A 21,878-nucleotide genomic window follows, 5' to 3' on the forward strand; every position below is an offset into this window, starting at 1 on the left:
GGGGCAGGGAGGAACGGGGCAGGGATGAAAAAGTTTTCAAGTGCCAGAGAGAAGTGGGTGTAATAAACCATTTGTTCATATAAAAAAAGCCCGTGCTGTTAAAAACCAGAGAGCTGCGGCACAGACACCACCGAATGTTCCTGGCCCTGGGTCCAGAAGTAATGATTTTTTTTTGCTTTTTTTTTTTTCTTTTCCTTTTTTTCAGGATTATTACAAATAATATTTACCTTTGTGCTAGTTCACATCTTGATGCTGTTAAACACGTGGCCGCAGCTGGTTTCCCATTCAGGGTAATGATATAGCGCCAATGTTATGAAGCAAAACCTCGCCTGTGAGCCAGAACACCCCACATTTAAAAATCTATTACTTTTCAATATTATATGAATGTATTTTGCTTCAGCTCAGAGCAATTTCCTAGTTTACCCTTATTAAACTGAGAGGGGGCTGAGCAGAGGTTCTTGATTTATGAAACACATACTGGATTCATTAAAACCTTTAAAGATTTAATACATTTTATCAAGGCCTTAAATCTGGGCAAGTGTTGTAAAAAAAAAATCCTAATACGGGGTGTATTTCATCTCTGGCGCCCTTTTGCGCTTATTTAAGGGCTGTAAAATCTGGATTGACAAATATCACGGTTATTTCATTCCTTATTTCTAAACGGTGCTGAATCCTCCTGACAGGTTTGTTACATATAACCCTCAGAGATCTATCAAGTGTAAAGATCAAATTATTCTCCTTTATTGACACTTTATACATCGCTCCCATGTTTTTTAAGTCCCCCTCAACAATTACAGAGGTGGAAGATTTAATGTTTTCGCCTTCCCCGTTATTGCCCCTCCGTCTGCCCGAAGAAGGTCCAAAGGGGGAGTGGGGGGCTCCATCGCGGCGGGGCCCGCAGGGGTCGTGGGGGACCTGCCATGGTTCCCACACATGAGCAAGAGGGGAGGACCCTCCGTGGGTGCCTCCCGGGGCGCAAGGCACGGGTGGAGCACCCCACCGCGCCGCCTTCCCGCTCTCCCCCGCCTCCGAGGAGCGGGGACCGGGAGTGCGCAGCCCCCCGGCCCTACGCACAGCGCGGCGACGGCGGGTCTCGAACCCGCGGTCCCACGGTTCCCGCGCCTCCACCGCCCCCTGGCGGAGTGCCGCCGCGGCGGAAGGGGCGGCGGTCGCGCTGTGATGACGTCAGGGCGGCGCCCGGAGCGGGCCGCGCCGCCAGGGAGAGCCGCCGCCGGGCATGGCCCAGCTGGGCGCCATCGCGGCGCTCTCCCTCAGCTTCCTCGCCGCCGCCTTCCTCTCGGCCATCCACAAGATCGAGGAGGGGCACATCGGCGTCTACTACCGGTAAGGCGGGCCCCGCGGCCTCCCCGCCCGCCCGGTTAGGCCGGGCCCGGCGCTAGGCCGCCGCTCACCGCCCTCTCTTTCCTTCCGCAGCGGCGGGGCGTTGCTGACCTCCACCAGCGGGCCCGGCTTCCACCTCATGCTGCCCTTCATCACGTCCTACAAGTCAGTGCAGGTGCTGCTGGGCCGCTGCCCGCCGGGAACGGGGCCCCGCCGCGGGGGTGGGCTGGGACCCGTGGGCCTCCCGCCGACCCCGGCCCTGCTGAGGAGCGGGGGGGCGGGCTGAGACCCGCTGTGGTAAATGCCCGGGGCTGGGTCGGGGTGTCGGGATGGCGGGGCGGGGGTCGGGGAGGCCTGTGCTTGTTCCCGGTACCGGGGAGAAGCGGCTGCCGGGACTGTCCCGCTGAGCCTTGCAGGGACCGAGCGAGGCAGGTCCGGCTCTTGCTTTTGGTGGTGTCCCCGAGGGATGCAGGGGGGAAGTGTGGGCAGAAACCTGCGGCTGTTTTATGTGCTTATGAGCAAGAAGGATTTGTGGAGGGAAAAGTTTGTCTCTTAAGCCGTTTTTCTTAAACCTCTCTTCAGACCACACTGCAGACAGACGAGGTGAAAAATGTTCCTTGTGGTACCAGGTGAGATGTTCAGCTGTTACCCCCACCATCCTTTATATGTGCTAGAAACCTTTCCCTCCTTTCCCTTTTTCCCCCACTGCTTGCTCCAGCACGCTTTAAAACGTGTAGGTTTGTTTTCATGAACCAGATTTCCCGCCGCTGAAATCGGTGAAAGGCTCTGTGATGCGTCGCCCTCCCTGCCAGGGTGGTTTATGTGCGGCCGTCCTCAATGTCTGCCCTGAGTTTTCCAAGCCTGGACTCCTGTTTCACAATCCAATTTTTGGAGACGCCTGCAATTGAAACCAGGAGCCTGGCGCAAGGAGCGGGGCGCGGGGGGTTTGCCGGCGTGGATGCCGCGCTCAGCCCGCTAGAGGGGAGTGTCCTCCGCCCGCTGAACAGGCAGAGCGCTCCGCCTGCAGCGAGCTTCACTTTTTTTTTGCCTTTTGTCTTCCTTTTTGTAGCGGAGGAGTGATGATTTATTTTGACAGAATCGAGGTGGTGAATTTCCTCATCCAGAGTGCAGGTGAGTTCTTCCTCGGCGAATCCTGCAGTCCAGAGTTGTGTGTGCTCCTGCTGGTGTGAGATGAGGTGAGGAGGCTGTGTGTGGTTGTGCTCTCGTTCGGAGCTGGGGTGTACCATGGATGTTCCCTTGCAGACCTTGTAAAGCCCCGTACTTCCTGAGCAGAAACTTTAAACCAGCTCTCACAGACAGTTCGTGCAGTCCTTATTTCTTGCGCGTACTTGTTCCATGCTACCAGTTGCTTCCCTAACTCCCAAATACCTTCCATTGCTTTTATTATTTGTATTATTATGACCCCACTGGGCTTTATCCTTCAGTGAAGAACTTCTGATTTGAATAACGAGGTGTTATTCAAGAGGTAGGGGAGACAAGGTGTCTGAGCAGAAGGCTGGCTCTGAGGCCCGAGGAGAATGACCTGTGCAGCCTTTTTTCCAAATTCTTTGATTTTTAACATCCTGTTGGTTACAAGTGTGGTAGAACTGCCTGGCTCCTCGGTGGCCTGCTTTGAGACCTCTGCTTTATGTCAGCTGCAGGATGCCCTTCCCTCGGTGTGCGTAGTTTCTGGTGTTCTGCAGCTCAGATGCAACCAGTGCGTATTTGCCAGTAGTGTGGAGAGGGCTGTTGTTAGTCTGATGCCCTTCTGTTAACAAAGCATGTGACAGAATACTGGCTAGAGTGTTATAAAATATTGGCAGTGAATAAAACTCCCCTGAAGAAAGTGTTTGTGGTGCGGGCTTCTCTCATGGGTGGACTCCTCATTTCAGATTGGCACCATGACTCTTGCTGCTGTGACTGAGCCGTAAGATTTCACGGCAAATGCTCAGCCCAACCCGAGACATCCCTCCCGCCCAGCCCTTAACGCTGGTTTCTTCTTTTGTAGTGTACGACATAGTGAAGAACTACACCGCTGACTATGACAAAGCTCTCATCTTCAATAAGATTCACCATGAGCTGAACCAGTTCTGCAGTGTCCACACGCTGCAGGAGGTCTACATCGAGTTGTTCGGTGAGCTGCCCCTGAGACCTTTCGCTGTTGGGTCGACGGCTCCTCGAGTGATGTTTCTGATGGCTGTTTGCATGGTCTGTTGGTGCTGAAGTCACTATGCCTAACTGATGGGCTTTTTACGTATTAATTCAGTGTCTGCTGTTTGGAATTGGGATTGTTACCCTCATTTAATCCTTGTTCTCTTTTGGTGCTGAGGGTTTCAGTATGTCATAACAAAAAAAAATGCAAACCCAAACCTGCCAGCGGGAGCAGAGGGCTTTAGGGAAGAAGGGAGCAGTAATTCTGCGGTGTTCTTTGTGTGTTTAGCAAATGCAACTTGTTGAATCAGTTTGTTAGTCCAGATGGAAAAGCCAGTCTTCTGCTCTTTGCTGTTACGAAAAGCAGGAGCCAGCACCCCCTGGCCTGTGGGTTTGATTAGCTTTGTGTCGCGCGCATTGCCGCAGTGCCCCTGCTGACCTTCCCTCCCTTGCTTCAGGCCACTGGGAAATCAGGCAGCACAGGCGCTGGGAGAAATCATTGCAAGAGACTGTCTGAAGAAAAGCTGTGGTTTCTTGGTGGAAATAGACCAGTCGCTGCCAGTGCTGAGTGTTTTGTTTATGGCTTTGGACTGACAAGAAATCCCTTCCAGTGTTTTAGCACTACAGCAGTGCTGACTGTGGGCAAAGTGTTGCTGTGAATGATTTTTGGATCCTAAATGGACAGAATTTGTGCCTGAAAGAACACAGAACGCCTGTTCTCTGTTCAAACTGGGCTTTCCAAGAAGCCTGGCTTTCTGCTTTCTGACAGGCCTCTGCACAAAATGCAGAACTGGGGCTCGGTTCCCCTCCAGTTCCTTTATGGGACTGCTGGCGGCTGTACTGGTGCTTTGCCGATGGAGTCTCCAGATGTCAGCAGCTGCTGACGACAACTGCTTGAAATGGACTCAAAGCCACTGATTTGCACAGAAGGAACTTGCATAAACTCCTGTGTAAGTCTTTGTTTGAGCTGCATGTTTTCTGGCTCGGGAGCCCTGAAATGGGGCACAGCCCATTTCGAGCAGAGCCGCGTCATTCTCTGCCCCCACATCTGGGAGCAGGTGCAGGAAACTGATAACAGCTGTTTCCTAAACTCCTGGCTGAACTTTGTTATGAGCCTGAGTTCCAGATAGCTAAACTGGGACCAAAGCAAATAATCAAGGAGTGCAATGTGATCGGTTTCAAGGCCGTTACATTTTTATTTTCCCTTTGCGCTTCTCAGCAGGCCCCAGCTGGAACCACTGCTATCCTTAGAGCTTTTCATTGAAGCAGCGCTTTGGTTTGTATTTCCTTTTGAAATTTCTTAGCTATGCTGCAGTTAACTGTTATCCGCCGAGCCAAACAGACGTTACCGATGATTTTTTTTTTTTCCAGCCTATTCAAGTAACTAATACATCCATTTCACATTCCTGCCTTTCCATTGGCACAGATGCAGTTCCTAATCGGTCACAATTTCACAGGACCACGTTACTTCAGGATCTAGTTGGGAAGGCATCAATGGGGAAGTGTGTTAGAGCACAGATTCTTTATCGTAAAGATGCTACTTCTGGCTTGGAAAGATTCCAAACTGCAGGTTATAGAAAACTGGGAGGAGTTTCATTTTATGCCTGCCATGCTCCTGTAGTCTGTCCCAAGTGTTTGCCACTGGTCAGTGCAGCTTGGCAGGCTGAGAGAGATGGGAACCTGCCTTGGGGTCAGGGATGGTTTTTCTCGGCCCAGCACTTCTACATCAAACTTATATTTGTACTTACTTTCCAGGAATATGAAATCTGAGCAATTCCAGCTAATTCTGTATGTGCTGACAGCAAGCTGCCTTGTGGGGTTTTGAGTTACCTTTTGATTTTTGTTCTTTTTTTTCCCCTATCAGATCAGATTGATGAGAACCTTAAACTGGCCTTGCAGCAAGACCTAACAACAATGGCCCCTGGATTAATTATACAGGTAATCAAGATTCCAGTTTGAGATGTCTGAGGTGCAGGAGGGGTAAGGGCTAAGAGGAAATAGGAAGCTGTGAAACTGTGTTAGAAAATTGCTTTATAACATAGACTTTGAACATGAGGAACAAGAACAGTATCCTTTCCACCCCGTCTTAGCTTTGATGTGTTGGGTTTCTTGCGGTGTTTTTCTGGGTACTGCTTTGCCCAGGTTATAATCTCCTGTCATGTCAGGTGATTGTTCAGCCCTGCATTTGCTCTGTGGAGTTTGGACCTGGTCACAATTTCTGCAGCATGTGAAAGCTCTGTGTGGCAGAGCATGCCCTAAGCATTAGCTCCCCCTCCCTTTGCAGCCTCGGGGACTGTTTGGCTTTTGATTGTTGGCCACTTGCCGATGTTTTCTTCGGTGTCTCTTTCCAGGCAGTTCGCGTTACAAAGCCAAACATCCCTGAAACAATCCGGAGGAATTATGAGCTCATGTAAGTGCCTGAGACTTGCACCTTTGTGTTACCAAAAAGAGTCGTTCATCCAGATTAATGTGTTTTCACAGCGAGCGGTGATCGGAGTGCCCTCTGCCAGGCCTGCTCGCAGCCTCGTGCTGCCGTTCAGAGAGGGTCTGGTGAGGCTGCAGCAGTCGAGCCTGTGTCTGTCACTGTAAGTGGCTGGCAGGTCACCGCTGAGTTAGCAAGTATTTCTCCATTTTGAACACTTGAGCGCAGAAATTATTTGCCCGGGGCTCCTCCCTCTTGATGCTGGCCCTGTTTTAAAGAGGCCTCCCAGAGCGTGTGAGTGAGTGGCAGGTGGATAGATTCCACCACTAATCCTGTTGTTTGACTAGGATGGAGAAGCTGTTGATTCAACAGGCTGAAGACTTGCAAAGCTTTGAAATAACTTTCTTTAATAGCACTTGACATACTGATCCCTTTTCAATGCTGTGAGCCAGCTGTCTTCTCTTGCACCTGATCATTCAGAAATGCTTATATTCGCTGAGCACTCTGCCAACACAGTCTGTGCAGGCCAGAATAAGATCCCTCTCATCCATTTTGCTTCCCTAGAATTTCATATGACCTTTTGGTGCCGTGGTAAGTCATGCATGGTATGGCCATGGTAGGCAGAATCCCAAATCAGCCTGTTATCTGTTGCCATAAATACAGCAGGATATGTGTTGAGAGATTTGTTCTTGACCCTAATCTCTCCTCCCTGACTAGGAGCAGAGTGTTTTATTTATACACACACTTTTAAAACTTCTTAGTGTATGTACAAAGCAGTAAAAAAAGGCTTTAGCAGGTGAAATGCACAGAGCCATTTGATTGAAGGAAGGGTGATTTCAAAGCTGTATACTTCCAAATGAAGAATAATAGCCATTTGTGAGGGCAAGGCTTTTACAAGATTTTCATTTCTTACTTTGTTTAAATAATTTCCTCATTAAGAGTAGCAAAAAAAAACTTTGTGTGTGGTCTGTGACCTGCCTCTTGCAAGAAGGCATTGTGGCATCCTGCAGAGAGTAGCAGGGAGTGTTTCACACTGTCTTAGGGTCATGGTGTGTCCTGAGTTGGAAGGGACCCACAAGGATCATCAAGTCCAACTCCTGTCCCTGCACAGGACACCCCAAATTCACACCATATCTCTGAGGGTGTAGTCCAAGTGCTTCTTGAACTGACTTGACTGAAAAGTCTTCCTGCTATGGAGGGGAGGAAAAGATGCTTTGGTTTAGAAAGAGGGGGAAAAAAAAAAGCTCTGCATGTGCAGACACGTGTTCACTTTCCTGATTGCTGCCTGCCTTGAACAGGTGCTCGAAGGACTGAGCCAGGAGCTCACCCTGGAGATGTGGTAGGCCACACTGCTTCAGTAAGCTCAAGTTTTGTAACTGGCTTCTTCTGGCTTACTAGGGAGAGCGAGAAGACAAAGCTGCTGATTGCAGCACAGAAGCAGAAGGTGGTGGAGAAGGAAGCGGAGACAGAGAGGAAGAAAGCCCTCATCGGTCTGTGTGTCTTTGCTTGAAGGCAATAACTGTTAGGGGGGGTGTGGTGGGGTAGGCAGCAAAAAGAACCCAGACACCGGGGAGGGATGGACCTCGTTCGCTTTTGGGTGGTGTTTCTGCTGCATCTGTTTGCTGCTGATCTGAAACTCTTCTGGAGAAACTCAGGTTTTCAAGTGGGTTCCAGCTTTGCCCACAAACATAGACTGATGCTTTCTGAGGGCTGAACTTCCCACAATTTATTTCCACCAGAAGGGGGTGGTGAGGACTTTATGGGTGAAGCTGCTTCTGGCATTAGGAAGACTGTGTGACGACAGGGTGGATGTGTTATTTTTTTATTTCAGAGGCAGAAAAAATTGCACAAGTTGCTGAAATAACTTACGGACAGAAAGTGATGGAAAAGGAAACAGAGAAGCGAATTTCAGAGATTGAAGGTGAGTGGTGAGCTTCCCAATAAGTAAATGTTCCGTGGTGAATTTTAGGTAAAGATCCTGAAGCAGTTCACCATGGAGTTAAGTAGCTCTTGAAGCGTGTGTATTGACTGTGTTCTTCAATCCAAGCTGACACTCACAGGGGTGAAGTTACTGGTCTGAAGTCTTTCATTTTAGCCCATGCGTGTGGTCCCTTATGTAACGCATTGCAGTTCTGAATAAACGTGTCTGAATACTCAGATTCTCCCAACATGTTCACAGCCTGTTTTGCAGTGGAGTTGCCAGGGGGGCCGATCCGTCAGGATAGTAGAAGGCGTTCAGGATACGCGGGCAATGACAAAGTTAGTGAAGCTTGACTCCAGATTCTTAGGTGATTCTTCATGTAACGTAAGTGCAGGAAGTATGGTTGTCACAAGTCCGGAGGAAGGGAGTGGCAGGCTGGTGTGTTCCTAAAAGAAGTCGTGCCAGGTTTTGGGTAATGGCTGCAGACCCTCACAGAAGTGGAAGCATCCTAAGATATTACTGTGCAATCTTGTGGGGGCAGTCACATCTCTTGATTATCTGCAGTAGGGTAGGGTTGTGGAAGCTTTCTATCTTTTTCTTGCTTAGGATTCTTCTAGAACCTGTCTCTTTCTTGGAGGGAAGAAGAGGTATGGAAATTTAGCTGTAGTTTTTTTGTGTAGTGTGAAATACTTAGGAAGCAAAGTCTGGCTATTACACACTCTGCAACAGCAGGGGTCTGTTGTGTGGCTTCCAACTCGAGAGGTTGAGAGTAGAGAAGGGGGAGCTGCTTCTTTGGAAAATGTAGTGTTTTGCCTTAACCAGTAAATCTGTAACATCTCTGTTCAGTATGTATTTTTGCTTTTTTATGTTCCTTTAGTTTTGCAGCTAACTACTTGTAGGAACTAGGATTGACCAGAGGCAGGAATAGGAACGTTTCTTTGCAGACTGTGCTCTGGAAACTCTCTTTCTCAAGGTGATCTTTCTAGGAGGTTGTACTGTTAAGAATATGTCCCCCCACCTATCTGATACAACGCTTTGTCAAGCAAATTGCAGGACATGAAAAGGGGTCTGCGTTTCCAGCTCAGAGTGGCAAGGCCTTATCTTCAATTACATTCATTATAGGCCCTGTCAAGCTTTGCAGAAGGCCACTGAGGAGCCAATTAAGAGTTTTTTAGACCAGCAACTTCTCATTAAGAAGTTCTTCGCAGAAATACAATGGGTTTTATTTCTTATAAATGTGTGTCACCGGGTGTCAGGCCTTCAGTTCAGCTCTGTGCTGGCAGAGGATTCCTGTCTCCCTCATTCTTTCTAGTGTCTCTGACTGGGATTGCTCTTTTTAGGCAAGAGGGAGGAAGTTACAGGCCAAAGCATCCAGTTGCTTACATGATTTTTAAGTGTAGCCGCTCACAGGACTCCCTGCTAGAATAGGAAAAAAAATGGTTTATCCGGCTGTGCAACTCTCAAACCCAGACTGGCATGTATTCCAATCGTGTGGCTCCGGGTCATTGAAGGAACGCCAAGAGATCACATAGAACCAGCCAGATTACACTGACCTTAGCCTTAACACGGCCTGATATCACACCATTATCGCTGTGTAGATAAAAAGTCAGGAGGAAAAAAAGGAGGGCAATACAGAAAGGGGAAGTGTTTCTTTCCTTAAATGTCTTTGCTAGGAGTCAGAGGATTTCAGTATCCTGCAGGATCGGACCCTTTATGCAGTTGTTGACATTGCAGAGAAACAGCTCTCCAACATCTGTGCAAGGGGCAGAGCCTGTAGAGGTTAAAATCGCCTGCCTCTACGTGCCAGAATCTTAGCCTCAGTATCCCAGGCAAAATCCCATCTGGGGAACTGCTTTCACAGTCACAGGCTTCATCTGTGGAGCAGTCTGCTGTGCTGTTCTTAGTCATGTGCAAATGTCATGGGTAAATACCACTTTTGCAGTGGAACAGTTGCTGCATTTTCAGCACGAGAGTTAGTGGCTGGCTAGAGAAGAAAGAGTGTTCTCAGCCTGCGTGACGGGTAGTAATAAAATCCTTATGTTTATAAAATGCTTTGAGGTCTTCAGTTGCAGATGCAATTTACTTATTTAGTGCTATCATCCTGCAGCGTTTAGATGTAAATTGAGATCCCATTTCTGGGTTTCCCATTCTGTTCCCTCTTCCCCTTCTTGTATCCCGTTCAGTTTAGATGTGGTACTGGCCACTTTAAAAAATTTTCCAGCTGCAAATGGTGCTAACATGGCGGGGAAAAAAAATCTATGAGAGCATGTGTTTTTCTTCCAGATGCTGCATTTCTTGCAAGAGAGAAGGCAAGAGCTGATGCTGAATGCTACACTGCTATGAAAGTAGCCGAGGCTAACAAGGTATTGTTACTTCCTTACGCTGTGCCGTGAAGCAGGGCTCCTTAGGTTAGGCTGTATGGAAGCGCTCAGCAAAAGAGCAGCCTGTGTTTATTCTTTGCCTGTTGTGTCTCGTTGTTTAAGTCAAAAAGCAAAACAAAGCCATCTCCTCTCAGAAGAGTTTTCATTGAGACTGAAACGATTAGATTCTTATTTGCAAATTTGTTTTCTTTTCTGGACAGATACGTTTAGGTCAGGATACATGAAATATCTGGTCATCTCTGGAGGCAGCTCTGCTAGAGGCTAATGGGGCCATGGCTCCCTCTGTAGTTAGAGTATCGGTTTCAGTGTTGCCCTTCACACTGTTGTAATCAGAAATGTTGATTCATTCCAATCTGCAAGCTGGCAAGCAATCAAAGCAGGGAGATCTCTGGAGTGACAGGCAGGGTTAGAGTAAACAAGCGTTCAGGTAAAGAACAAATGGAGCTGATCTTATACACCAAACTAACTAGCCTGGCAAAGCCTTGGTCGAGCAAAAGGAAAACAAACAAACAAAAAAACCTGGAAACAGAGAAATTATGTGACTAGAACTGCCAGGCTTGTTATCAACTACAGCAGGTTCTCAGGACATCCCAGCAGGAAGGCGTTCTGTTTTGTAAGGGTCACTGAGAATGGACAGAGGTCTGGGATGTTTGTGCACAAGTTTTGTCCCAGTTATTCTATCCTCTCTGTGATAATGTCATTATCCTGAACGAATGAGCTCTGCTCTCCGAAACAGACTCGTCAATCTACTCTCTGGAAAAAAGCCAGTTATATTTTTCTTTCCAGTAGCTTGCATTGCAAGGGCTTTCAGTGAGTTATGTGCTTTCGAGCATCTCCATCTCTGGTACATTTGGATTGAACGTTTCCCCAGCTGCTTCCATCACTTTCTCATTTTGCCATTTAGTCACTGGGATTTAGAGCTCCGCTCAGACATGCTGAAAGAGAGCCTTCTTCTGGGCACTCCATCTTTTTTCAGCTGAAGAGAGGATGAACATGCCTGCTAGTGTTGTGGAAAAGCGGATGCCTCGTATGCTCATGACAGAAATTTGCTTTTGACCGCATCCGAGCTGTTGGTGATCTGTTTTCTTTTTGTGCAGCTGAAGTTAACTCCCGAGTACTTGCAGCTGATGAAATACAAGGCTATTGCAGCAAACAGCAAGATATATTTTGGCAAAGATATTCCCAGCATGTTCGTGGACTATGCGGGAAGCCAGACCAAATTTGCAGAGGAACTGGCAGAAGGAATCCAAGAAGAGGATGGCGCTGGGACCAGTGAGGACACAAAACTACTTAATAACATCAACTGAGGAGAAAGATTTCTATTTGTTTTATATCAAAGGAAACATGAACTGGGAAGTTCCTTTTCATTTCCCCCCTTTCCTGTACTGAAGGAGATCAATCAGACTTAATCCTTTCAATCTTTTGTATGACAATTAGACATAAAGACTTTGGTATTTATGGGGTGTTTTTTCTGGTGACTTCTAAGCAGCTGGCTCCAGGTATGTCCTTTAGATGCACCTCTGCCTGCTCTTGGACATATAGACCAAATTATTCTGGAGAGGCTAGCTAGGCTACCTGTTCTGCAGCCAGCTCAGCTGGGTACTTAATTTTGGATTGAGGTGGTTTGTAGCAGTCAGCAGTAAAGAAACTCTGAGGTTTTGGAGGGAGGGGAATTGCTGCTACAACTTGTTGTTTTGTTGGTTGTTTTTTTTTTTTTTTTGTTGGAAGTTTCGAGTACTTTATTTCAAACCCCTTTTAAAAAAAAGGTGCTAGACTTTTGTACACTAAGCTTGTCTGCTTGAAGGCCCGGACCTTGTCCAAATGGCAAGTCACTGCCCGTGGTGTGGGGCGCTGGGACGATCTAACAGCCTGTGTCTTACGTTCCAGGTCTGTCCCGAGTGCAGAGTGTAGCAAATGCACAAAACCACCTTTTACCAAGGTCTGATCTGATGTGTTTCGCCTTGGTAGGGTGGCTGAGCCCACGTGCACAGTGAGTTACAGAAGTTCAGCTGCAATCCTGCAGGTTACCTAGTCACCGTGGGGGGATCTAAGCCTTAGGCCGTGTGCCACGCCCAAACTGTTTGTTTTCTGCATCTTAACACTTGTTTGTTTTCCATTTGTCATGTTTGGGGAGGGCAAAGGGAGTCTGTGTTTTGAGGCTTTTGCCAGCAGTTTAGCTGCTAGGCGAGGGGTGTAGGCATGCTGATGGAGGCAGTATTCTGCCACTGGATAATTGGGCTTGATGTTCAGTGAAATCAGACAGCAAGCATGGTATTTGTCACAGTTGTCACAGTTAGAAAAACCAGGGAGAAAAGAATTTTTGTCTCAGGGACCCTGACTTTGCAAAAAGCCTTGCTGCAAATAAGTGCTTGAATGACTAGTCCCATAGTCATTACAGTACGTTATCTGCCCCTGCAAGACCAACTGGATTTCAGTGTTTACAGTGTCTTGAGGACATCCAGGTAAACTGAAATGAACGGAACCGAGTTACTGTTGGGTTTGCTATATTTTTTTTTCCCCTGAATAGACCTTGTGAAAGGAAGATTTACTAGTACTAGCAAAGGACAGAAAACACCACACTGAAAAGTCACAGGGCAAAGAAAAGAACCTCTTGTCTCTGAACTGTCCAAAGATAAATTTTCCTTTTTCGCTCAGAACAACGCTATATAACGTACCTTTCACTTCAGAAAATTGATTAGTTCTTCACATACCAGATGCAAAGAGGTAGTAGGGTTTTGTTTTACACACATCCAAAACTTGAGGGGGTGTTAAAGACAAAAGTTCAGGCCTAGAGAGAACATTTTTTTTTCTCTCCCTAATCCATCTGCCACTTGGCAGGAGAGCCTGTTTATTAATTGCTGTTAGAATTTGCGGCCAACATACTAATATGAGACGATGCAAGTGTAAGTGTTAACTTAGTTGTCAGAGACCAGCCTACTGCATTTATAATCTTGTGCCCCAAGCGCTTGCTACCTGCTACGCTTGGTTTCACTCTTCAGTGTTTTAAATATGCATTAGTCCTTTTAATAAGGCAATCACACTAAGATAGAAATCCGATGAATTTCAGCTGCTGGTTCCAGTATTTTTATGTCACTTTTCTTTTCCCTGTTAGGAGAGGGACCATTGATACCTGAAAATGCAAAATAAAAGATAATCATCAGTTTCTGCTGGAGAAAAGTCCCATCTCCTATGTGTCATCTTCGTATCTGTTGGAAAACACAAGCTAAGGGAAGGTCTGTCTCCAGACCTGTGTACTATGTTAGGCGACACAGCAGTCAAAAAATTGCATCGATAGGCAGGCTGTAGTGTTACTGACTTCTATAAATAGGTCTCTGCAGGAAGAGTATGAACAGGGAATAGCAGAAACGTAGGAGCCTTTGAGGATCATCTCATTTGGGACTGTTCTACCTTCCTGTAGAGATTTCTTCTAGTAACCAAAATCTACTTTTTACATTAGTATTTTTCACTAATGAAAAAACCCAAATAAGCCAAAGTGATATTATGAAGTATGTTTTTGTATGACTCCACGGTGAGACAATAGTTTGGATTAAATAGGTCTTAATGATTTTTTTGATTGAAAACATTACTGCTAAAGTATTCTTGTAACTTAGTTAAATTCTAATAAGAGGAAAAAAAAAACGCAAAAACAAAGTCAAAATTGTACTAGTCTTCACATGCTAAAACTCATTGTTGTGTTTTCATTCACGTTTCTTCATTATATGTATGATTTCCTTAATTTTCCAGAGTAGATCTGTCACTACATGTAAATCTTTATTCCACCTGTCTCTTTAATCTGACATTTTGTCCTAATGTCCATAATCAGAAATCTTGAAATGAAGATGTGAATCTTAAAACCGCTCTGTATAAGAGAGAAAATACAAGTTTGTGGCACTGCTGATACCGGAGAATTGCTGGCGGGAGCATGGTGATGCTTTACCGGTACCATCTTTGATCATCTTATGTATTGAATTAAAAGCCTTTTTATTTTGGAATTTGCTATGACAATAAAATGGCCTTCAATTTTAATACCAGACCTTTTTTCATGGATAACCTTTAACATAATGTATGTAGATATATTTGCAGGGGAAGATTTGCCAGGGGTGGTAACATCACGGCTGCTGCTGCTCTGGTGGGACAACGTGGAGCCGTGGGGTGCTGCGGATCAGCGCTGTGCCGGCAGAGACACGCCTGTGCCGCTGCACGGTGGCAGTTCTCCCTTTCCAGTGAGCAGGAGAGAGGAAAGCAGAGCTCTGGCGGAAAAGGGGCAGAGGTGTCCGTGTCGGCTCAGCAGCCAGCCAAGGAATGCCGTGAGCATCTTTCGGACTCGCTTTGCTAACCGGATTGGTGAAAAATACGGTAACAAGACTTCAGTGGCAAATATCTAGGATTTGGTAAAGTTTGCAGAAAGTCATTGTCATGTTTTACCACACAAAGGGCAGGAACTTTCTGCATATTTTTAAACAGCTGTGTAAATACCGTTATTGCTCAGAATATGGGGAGGGAGAGTAAGTTCTGCGTGTTAAGGCAAATATTTTAGTTAATGGGTTCCAGCTGGCAGTTTCCCATTCTTTCCATCTGACTTGCCACGATAAAGACTGGCATTGTCCGTGGCGCTGGGGCCCCCCGTGGCTTCTCCGGCTGCGTGGCTGCCACGGGTGGCTGCAGAGCTTTGTGGCTGTGCTCCAAGCGCTCGCCACTGCCCGTCCCGGCCGTCACAGCTCAAACAGGGTGTGCAGAGTGAGCGGTGTCACCTGCCCTGGCTCTATGAAGTTTTTTTCCTGAAATACTTGGAATTTGCACCCTAGGGAGACCGCTCTGCACGCAGGTGGGAAGAACACCATTTTGGGGGGATTGGGTTGTGGACTTTTTTGTTTTGGGGGTGTTTTCTCTTGGAGCATGCAAGCTGTGGGGGTGAAAACTAGTCCTGCAGTGCTGTCGGGATGGGCAGTACTCGCCTGCTGAACAAAGAAGGCTGTTGGCTGCCAGATTTCCTTTCCAGCCATGAGGGCCAAGGGTTTCTGCAGATGCCTCCCTTGGCAGCCGAGCAAAGGCTCTTGCTTGGACCTCTCCAAGGCTGCAGCTGGTGGAAACCACCTCCTCGCACCGCTTGCCTGCAGCAGGGCGGTTGGGGTGCTGGGGCAGCGTTACACTGTGCCGACACTGCTCTCGTTCACAGCCGGCACCCCCAGCTCTCTTCTCCCCGCCCCTCAGAGCAGCATTGGGTCTGCACCTCTACCCCAGCCATCACACGGGCACATAGGTGGGTTTGACGGGAGTGGGGCAGTGAGAGCGTCCCCGTTACCGGCGGCACGGGTCGGTGCTTGGATTTGTCACCAATTTTGGCCAAAACCCATGAAAGGCAGGAGGGAAGAGGAGTGTGCGCACTGCAGGCAGCGCCAGCCATGGCGCCTGCCGACCTTCCCAACATGGCGCTGCGGGGCTGTGCCCCGCCCCGCCGTTGCCATTGGTCGGTGGTGCGCGGCGGAGCGATCCCATTGGCTGCGGGGCGGGGGGGAGGAGCTGCGCCCCTGTGTGTGTGGCGGAAGGCGGCGGGGCTGGCCGGTCGGGGATGTGGAGAGCGGGCATGGCCGCCGGGGACGGGCTGGGCCCGGCGCTGCGGGCCGTCACCGAGCAGGTGCAGCAGGCGGCGGCGCGGAGGCCGCAGGTGAGGGGCGGCGAGGCCGCCCGCCCGCCAGGGCACGGAGGGGCCGGGGGCGCGGGGAGGGAGCCCATACGCCGCTGGGGTAGGCCGCTCGCCATGGCGGCAGGTCCTCCATCACCATAGAGACGAGCCCCCGCATCGTGAGGGCAGGTCCTCCGTCACCATGGAGACAGCCCCCTATCACCAGAGATGGGCCCACCATGGAGGCGGCTGGCTGTTCCCCCCAGCAAAGGAGACACGACCCCGCCATCGTCCTCAGAGATGGGCCTCCCCCCTCTGGAGTCAGGCCCACCGCCCGACAGAGGGTCCCCCAGCACCGTGGAGGCTGCCCAGACCCCTCCCATGGCAGCCCTAGGCTCTGGGGTGATCCGAGCCGGGGTTGGGGGGCCTGGCGGGGTGCTGCAGGGCACCGTGGGGAGCGTGGAGCAGGTTGGAGCCTCCCTTGAGCATCCCCCCTCACCCTTGGGTGTTTCTGCAGGGGCTCCCGGCCGTGCAGCCACGGCTGGTGGCCGTCAGCAAGACAAAGCCGGCAGAGATGGTGATCGACGCCTACAGCCACGGGCAGCGCAGCTTTGGGGAGAACTACGTGAGTTGGTTGTGCCCCACGGGCCTGCGAGCAGGGCCCCACGCCGAAGGTAGGCGTGGGCAGCCCAGTGCATGTGGGAGCTGGGCTTGGTTATAGTAGCATCAGGGCCCTGGCCTTGTGTTTATGAGGCACATGTTGGTCCCACGAACACCTGTTGCAGAGAGACTGTTCTTACGGTGTGGGCACGTCTGGTGTGGTTTGAACAAGATGTTGTCTTCAATCCTCCTAGGTTCAAGAGCTGCTAGACAAGGCATCAGATTCCAGAGTAAGTACGCAGTTCCTTATATATTCTCTTTCTTTGTATAGCTGCGTCCTGAGAGCTGCTCAGCAAAAGTCCTGGTTTCTGTTAGGGATTCGGTGATGGAAGCTGTTCAATCCTTGTCTTTTCAGATAATGATGGGGTTATTCTTAGCCCTTTGCCTCTGTACCCCTCCCCGTTCCCCATCCTTGCTTTGCTGGCTCCAGAGGATTCTGTGAACACGTGCGCCTTAGTCATAAAGTGTTTGTCTGAACAGCGCTTTACCTTTCGTGCTTTCTGCTGTAGGAGATGCAGAGTCCTCATTTTTTAAAAAAATGGTAATGCTTAGCTTGGGGAAAATATCATTTTATGATTGTTCAGATAAAAAAGAGCTTTGCCTTCCCCGTTCACTGTGTAATGCTCTGCAGCCACAGCCCTGTTCCCCTCCAGACAGTGAAGCAATCTCAGTACACACCACAAGCACTGCCCGAGCTCTGTCTTTCAGGGTAAACACAAGACAAAGATTGGGTGTCTGGTATTTTGTTTGTGAGCAAACTAAGACTTATGCGGGGAGGAAGAGGGAATTGCCATTCAAACCTAACCATTCCTCTCTGCTTTCAGATTCTGTCATCTTGTCCGGAGATTAAGTGGCATTTTATTGGCCATCTGCAGAAGAGTAACGTCAACAAGCTGATAGGTAAACCCTGTTTAATTTTATGTGCAGTGACTCTGTGGGCAATAGTCTTCCAATGTTCAAATAATAACAGCCTCATGTACATTAACTCACCAAAGCCTGTTCCTGTGAGCGAGCTGAGTTGTAGGTACAAAAACTCTTGTCTCAGCAGAATTGCCTGCAGCCTGCGTTTTCTCCCCAGCTGTCCCTAACCTGTTCATGTTGGAAACGGTGGATTCTGTGAAGCTGGCAGACAGAGTCAACAGCTCATGGCAGAAAAAAGGGTCGCCTCAGAAGCTGAAGGTCATGGTGCAAGTTAACACGAGTGGAGAAGACAGTAAGTGACGACTTCTGATGATAGTCAGATTTGTCCTGCTGACTTGGTAGAAACAACCTGAGTGGGATGGGTTGGTTTGCGCCCTTAACGCATTTCTCTAAGCTAAGGTGACACTTGCTCGTTTGTTGGCTTCTGCCTGGCTGTGGGGATGGGGTTGTGGGGGGTGTCTGTGGCAGAGCTTGGCCCAAATCTCCCCAATTTTTGCCAGGTAAGCATGGCCTCCCTCCCGGAGACACCACGGCTGCCGTGGAGCATGTCATCAACAAGTGTCCAAGCCTGGAATTTGTGGGGCTGATGACGATTGGCAGCATCGGGCATGACCTTAGTAAGGGGCCAAATCCTGACTTTCAGGTAAGATTTTCTAGAAGAGAATGTCAGCTGTTGGCTGGGCTCCTGTTGAAGTCTGTGTCCCAGCCACACCAGTACACAGTCAAGCTGTAAGTCTGACTGTAGGTTACCAAAAGGAACACCTTGTTCAGAGCAGTACAGACCTCTGAAGTGTCAGTATTGACAGAATATTGCTGAAAAGAGCCCAACAGTGCAGGTATTGGGCTCATTTCTGCAGAGGCCAGGTGCCCACAAGCATTCAGTTCTCTGAAGCTGTAGCCAGGATTTTGGCTGGGCACCTGGTGCAGCGGTTATTGTTCTGGATCCTCTGGTCCTGGCATTCAGATTGGGTTTCAGGCAGCCTTCCTTTGCACGCTGTGTGCACAGGGCTGCATCAGGCGGAGGAACTGGGTCTGTGTTCCTCCTCTGTCATGCTGGTGTGATAACTGGATGTCTTCAGGAGATGTGTAGACTTGTAAGTACGTTTGTTGTCAGTAACGTAGCCTGTAATGGGAAATCTCCAGGCGCTGTTACGATGCTGCAGAGCAAGCTTCAGTGGGAAGCGTGGGAATTGCACATTCTGTGTGAAGGAGGCTTCAAAGAAAGGCAGAAACTGTGATCTGTGAAACCCTGAAACCGAGCTGGCGTGGCTGTCAAGTGTGTGATCCTCTCTTCTTCCCTCCTCCCTTATAGATGCTGCTGTCTTTGCGGCAGGAAGTGTGTGAAAAGCTGAATCTCCCCATTGAGAAGGTGGAGCTGAGCATGGGCATGTCCACAGACTTCCAGCACGCAGTAAGTGTGGTTTCCCTCTGCCACCCCTCGTCTTGGGAACCAAACGTACCAGCACCAGCAGAAGGCACCCCAAAGTCCAGCCTAGGCCTCACCCAAACAGGTCAGGGAGATGCTGATGGTGGTGTTCGATGAAAAACAGCTCTCCAGGTCCTGGGATAGAGTTCTGGGGATCAAAACAGACCCTAGCTGTAGCTGTGGGTAGCGAGCACGTGGGTAACTGTCGTTCTGTGGCACGGCGAGCGCCGGGGTTGGTTACGGGCTGTACTGGCGCGTGTGGGTGGCAGCCCTGCCCTGAACTCCTCCTTTCTGTCTCTTTGTAGATAGAGGTTGGCTCCACAAATGTCAGGATTGGAAGCACTATTTTTGGAGAGCGAGATTATTCCAAGAACGCAGTCGGTGGCAGGGCCCCTGCCGAAACTGAAGGCAAAACGGAGACCGTGACAGCGCAGGGTCATTAGAGGGAGAAAACAGTGGCCTCTGCAGAGGACAGATGATGGGAGACCTCACTATGCATTCTTACCTCCCTCCGTGTCAGCACCCGATCGTGATGGTGAGAGGGAATTCCTCGTAACAGAACAGAGGCCACAAATGCCTCATCATTTATTGTGATTATAGAGTACCCATAGGGACTGGAAATTTTTATAACCAACAAATGATAAGAAAATTTATGATTTAAAGTGACTGTGGTGTCTTGGCTCCTTCAGGGCCATTAAGAACAGTGACTTTTGGATAAGTGGGTTGAACAAACTAAATATTTGCCAGGATGGAGTTGCTAATGAGCACGCTGTATCTGCAGCGGTGTCAGTGATTGTTTTCCCTGAAGACTAAATTCTTCATTAAACAAGTTATAATCTTGCCAGAGACCTATAAATGTTTCCCCAAATAAGTTTTCTGCACGTGGTCACTGCTGAGGGATGCTTACACAGAAACTGTGATAGAGACGTACTGTGACACTGGAGAGACTATATCCATTTAAACAGAGGAGGAATAGCAGGCACACAAGGATGGATGGAGTTTATATTTGTCCTTTTCAGGCTGACACTGCTAACTTTTCCCACTGGTTCTGTGTCTGCTCAGATCTCCCGGGATGCTTTCAACCTTCCCCTTCCCCTCTTGTGAAGTGTTGTTGGGAGTTCTTTTCATCCTGCGTGGTAGTTCTTGATGCTGTAAGTTCTTTTTGGTCAGAATGGGGCTCTTCTGCGAGGTCCCCGCTCTAGCATCAGCTTGCTGCCGCTTTCCAAGGCGAGTCACCGAGCGGTTCAGTGCCTCCGCCGTCCCGCTGCATCTGTATGAGGACAATAAGGCTTGCTTGTCGCACAGGGCAGCAGCGAGGTTTGCTGGAGGCGTACTTCAGAAAGTAAGCTATTATTATTCCACTGTGTTCTAGGTTCCTGAAAAAAAAAATCCAGTCACCCCTGACAGAGCTTGTGGGCAATGTCTTAATATCTTAAGCGCTGGTCTAGCCTGCACTTCGCCTGGAAGAGGGAAACGACTCTTTCACTGCAGTAACCGTTTGGTTCAGCTGCGAGCAGAAGCTCCTGCATTGTCACGTGCTATTTGGCCAACGGTAGCTACAGCAAGTCTCCCTCGTAACCTGTGTTACACTACATTTTTGGGCTTTTGTGTGCTGCTAAGAGGAGGAGACATCAGTGGCCAGCAGAAACGTTCTTCCCAGGCTTTCCCCTGTGTGTATGTGCTTAAACCTAGCTGCTGGCTTTACTCTCTGACTATAAATGCTGAATGTAAATGAAAAGAGTCGGCTCTAACACGAACCTGTCATAGCTACGTGGGTTAGAAGCAACATGCAGTCTGAGCCGCCCTCCTCGGCACTGCACCATGTGTTGTTTCATAGTCTATTAATAAAAAGTGGTGAATTTTAATACCATCTGTGCCAACTATAAAGCTATTAAAGATGTTATTTTATTATCCAGCATTGTGAATAAATGCCCTGAGTGTCGCTGAAGCCGTTTCCCTAACCTGGAGCTGTTGTTGAGCGAGACTTGCTTGTCTCAGGATGCAGGGAGGAGGCTGGGTTGAAAGACAGCTGAAACAGAGCTGGCAGAGAAAGTGAAGCTTTCTTTGATCAGGATGGGGGGGAAATAGCTGCCACCGTGGGCGAGCTGTCGGCTGGCGTGAGCTGCTTCTGGAGAAGCCCTCTGGGTGGCACTGCTCCCCAGGTCGGGGACAGCAGCTCCTGGTCCAGCGGCTCCTCGGCTGCTTGCAGACAGGTACGGATCAATGGTGAGTCTCAAAAATAACTATTTTATCATCTGATGGAGGAAGTGAACCCCTTCCTCTTCCACCTCTTTCTTCCCAGAATTTCAACGCCACACACTGACCACGGATCCTCGTGATTGCACGTTTCACAACATCAAAAGCCTTTCGGTTATTGTACGGAACAAAGTCAGGACACCTGTTCTACCTGAATTTGATTCAAATATGCAAAAACTGCCACTCTCCCTGCGGTGTTGGTTTGCTACTTGTAAAATGCAAATGAGGAATGAAAGCGATCTGCTGCGTGACCTTACAGAGCTAGCCTAGCCCTGGCACGGGGGTTCAGAGCCCGAGGGGGGATGAGGGTCCCCCTGCTCCGCTCGCCCCTCGCTGATGGCCCTTTCCAACCAGCCCGCGGCTCCAAAACCAGCTGCGCCGCCGCGGTTCCTTCTGTTCGAGCACAGAACAGCGGGGTGGGTTTACATTGAGAATTGTCTTGTGCTGTGGCTCGCATCCCCTCATGCTTTTCCTCTCTCAGGCATTTTTGTGCGTATTTCCTGAGTTGAAACTGGGCGGTAGCCAAGCTTCGTGAAGTAGTAAATGGTGTAAACTGGGAGGTGAGTGTGCACGGGTGGCTGTGGGGCAGGGCAAGGCTTGTCCTGGCTTCCGTGCCCTGGAGCTCTGACTTGGCACAGCGGTATTTAAGGAGCAGACCGGCTCACAAAAGCGTGTGGTCTTCTGGTTTTGTGATCTGCCTTCGTGCTGCCTGCTAAAACGTTCAGGGCTCCGTCAGCCTTGGTGGTGGCCTCCTGCGCGAGGCCGTGGCAGAGCTT

The 21,878-nt window shown here is 49.1% G+C and overlaps 2 protein-coding genes across 3 annotated transcripts; both read left to right on the forward strand.

Moving 5' to 3' along the window:
- The first annotated feature begins 1,178 nt into the window (after positions 1 to 1,178).
- On the forward strand, positions 1,179 to 14,242 carry ERLIN2 (ER lipid raft associated 2). 2 transcript variants are annotated; one of them, XM_064472730.1, is made up of 11 exons: positions 1,179 to 1,344; positions 1,435 to 1,516; positions 1,924 to 1,970; positions 2,411 to 2,472; positions 3,350 to 3,475; positions 5,357 to 5,430; positions 5,844 to 5,902; positions 7,313 to 7,404; positions 7,746 to 7,835; positions 10,119 to 10,198; positions 11,314 to 14,242. In XM_064472730.1, exons 1-11 carry the CDS (start codon positions 1,238 to 1,240, stop codon positions 11,521 to 11,523), a joined length of 1,029 nt encoding a protein of 342 aa, XP_064328800.1. In that variant the 5' UTR covers positions 1,179 to 1,237; the 3' UTR covers positions 11,524 to 14,242. The 2 variants fall into 2 exon arrangements, with proteins under 2 accessions (XP_064328800.1, XP_064328799.1); XM_064472729.1 differs by having other exon boundaries at positions 1,180 to 1,344; positions 1,435 to 1,506.
- A 1,483-nt stretch (positions 14,243 to 15,725) lies between these two features.
- Positions 15,726 to 20,761, forward strand: PLPBP (pyridoxal phosphate binding protein). The gene is made up of 8 exons (XM_064472731.1): positions 15,726 to 15,881; positions 16,357 to 16,464; positions 16,694 to 16,729; positions 17,324 to 17,399; positions 17,578 to 17,712; positions 17,921 to 18,063; positions 18,733 to 18,831; positions 19,152 to 20,761. The coding sequence occupies exons 1-8, from the start codon at positions 15,786 to 15,788 to the stop codon at positions 19,287 to 19,289; spliced, it is 831 nt and encodes a 276-aa protein (XP_064328801.1). The 5' UTR covers positions 15,726 to 15,785; the 3' UTR covers positions 19,290 to 20,761.
- Positions 20,762 to 21,878: the final 1,117 nt, after the last annotated feature.

The sequence above is a fragment of the Phalacrocorax carbo genome, chromosome 24 (genome assembly GCF_963921805.1).
Source record: "Phalacrocorax carbo chromosome 24, bPhaCar2.1, whole genome shotgun sequence".
NCBI classification, from domain to species: domain Eukaryota; kingdom Metazoa; phylum Chordata; class Aves; order Suliformes; family Phalacrocoracidae; genus Phalacrocorax; species Phalacrocorax carbo.

What these genes read in the sequence shown, in the direction of transcription:
- ERLIN2 (XM_064472729.1), top strand. Translation starts at nt 1,180, where the DNA reads ATGACGTCAGGGCGGCGCCCGGAGCGGGCCGCGCCGCCAGGGAGAGCC. An exon ending in GCGAATTTCAGAGATTGAAG is followed by an intron (nt 7,836 to 10,118) that starts GTGAGTGGTGAG and finishes TTTTTCTTCCAG; the next exon opens with ATGCTGCATTTCTTGCAAGA. An exon ending in AAGTAGCCGAGGCTAACAAG is followed by an intron (nt 10,199 to 11,313) that starts GTATTGTTACTT and finishes CTTTTTGTGCAG; the next exon opens with CTGAAGTTAACTCCCGAGTA.
- PLPBP (XM_064472731.1), top strand. Translation starts at nt 15,786, where the DNA reads ATGTGGAGAGCGGGCATGGCCGCCGGGGACGGGCTGGGCCCGGCGCTG. An exon ending in GCAGCTTTGGGGAGAACTAC is followed by an intron (nt 16,465 to 16,693) that starts GTGAGTTGGTTG and finishes CAATCCTCCTAG; the next exon opens with GTTCAAGAGCTGCTAGACAA. An exon ending in TAACGTCAACAAGCTGATAG is followed by an intron (nt 17,400 to 17,577) that starts GTAAACCCTGTT and finishes TTTTCTCCCCAG; the next exon opens with CTGTCCCTAACCTGTTCATG.